Source organism: Bison bison, unplaced genomic scaffold, assembly GCF_000754665.1.
Source record: "Bison bison bison isolate TAMUID 2011002044 unplaced genomic scaffold, Bison_UMD1.0 scf7180017864378, whole genome shotgun sequence".
In the NCBI taxonomy this organism is placed as follows: Eukaryota; Metazoa; Chordata; class Mammalia; order Artiodactyla; family Bovidae; genus Bison; species Bison bison.
In genome coordinates this window covers 508,953-510,316 of record NW_011494950.1, presented here as the reverse complement: position 1 = coordinate 510,316, position 1,364 = coordinate 508,953, and the positions used below count along the sequence as shown (strand labels likewise).

Below are 1,364 nucleotides of genomic sequence, written 5' to 3'. Positions count from 1 at the left end.
AGGCATTGTCATGGAGAAGAATTGGGCCCTTTCTGTTGATCAGTGCCGGTTACAGGCAGTGCAGTTTTCAGTGCATCTCATCAATTGCTGAGCATACTTCTCAGATGTAATGGTTTTGCCAGGATTCAGAAAGCTGTAGTGGATCAGACTGGCCACACACCACCAAACAGTGACTATGACCTTTTTTTTGGTGCAAGTTTGGCTTTCAGAAGTGCTTCGGAGTGTCTCAGTCCAGCCACTGAGCTGGTTGTTGCTGTTTGTCTCATAAATCCACTTCTCATTGCATGTCACAATCTGATCAAGAATTGGTTTGTTGTTGTTGTGTAGAATTCTAAGAGAAGACGATAGACACTTCAAAACGATGGTTTTTTTGATTTTCAGTTAGCTCGTGAGGCACCTACTTATCGAGCTGTTTCACCTTTCCAGTTTGCTTTAAATGCCAAATGACCATAGAATGGTCGACGTTGAGTTGTTGGGCTGCTTCTTGAGTAGTTGTAAGAGGATCAGCTTCGATGGTGGCTCTCAGTTGGTTGTTGTCAACTTCTGAAGGCCGGCCACTGTGCTCCTCATCTTCTAGGCTCTTGTTTTTGCAAAACTTCTTGAACTACCACTGCACTGTATGTTCGTTTGCAGTCCTGGGCCAAATGCATTGTTGTTGTGAGTTGTCTCCGCTGCTTCATGACTCATTTTGAACTCAAATAAGAAAATCACTTGACTTTGCTTTTTGTCTTAACATCATTTCCCTACTCTAAAATAAATGGCAAGTAATAACTCATTGGAAAAAAAAAAACACAAACTGAGAAATGTGCATTAAAATGATATATAGCAGCCACATTTATTTAAAAGTGTATTCTAATATCAAACAGCAAAGTTCAAAAGTGCAAAACTGCAGTTACTTTTGCACCAACCTAATAGTTCTGAAAATCTGAATGCTTAATTATTTTTATACACTATACCTCCTTAAAATCAACTCTAGAACTTAATGTGAATTAGATCTTAACTGTCTGATATTTCTGAATTTACTGATGTTAGAGATTGTGCTTAAAGATCATAATAAAGTTTCAGTAACATTCTTACGTGTCTTTGAAGTCCTAATTTTAGCTAAATATATTCTTGTAATATGTTTATGTGCCTAACCTAAAATTAGTCTTATTGTCCAATAGTTTTAAGAGACAAAGCCCTAATTTATTCAAATTTCTTTTCTAGTATTATAACGACTATGGTGATATCATCAAAGAAACAATGAGTAAAACAAGACAGATAGACAAAATTCAGTGTGCAAAGACACTTATTCTCAGTTTGCAACAGGTAAGACATGAGTACCATGGTTACGCTAACATAATAAGCACTTACTGGTTTTCAAG

At 36.9% G+C, this 1,364-nt stretch overlaps 1 protein-coding gene across 1 annotated transcript in view; it reads left to right on the top strand.

Moving 5' to 3' along the window:
- Window positions 1-1,364, top strand: part of STAG2 (stromal antigen 2) — a 91,517-nt gene that overhangs the window by 61,590 nt on the left and 28,563 nt on the right. Inside the window, 1 exon segment of the mRNA XM_010857192.1 lies at window positions 1,207-1,320. Coding sequence (XP_010855494.1) covers window positions 1,207-1,320 — 114 coding nt within the window.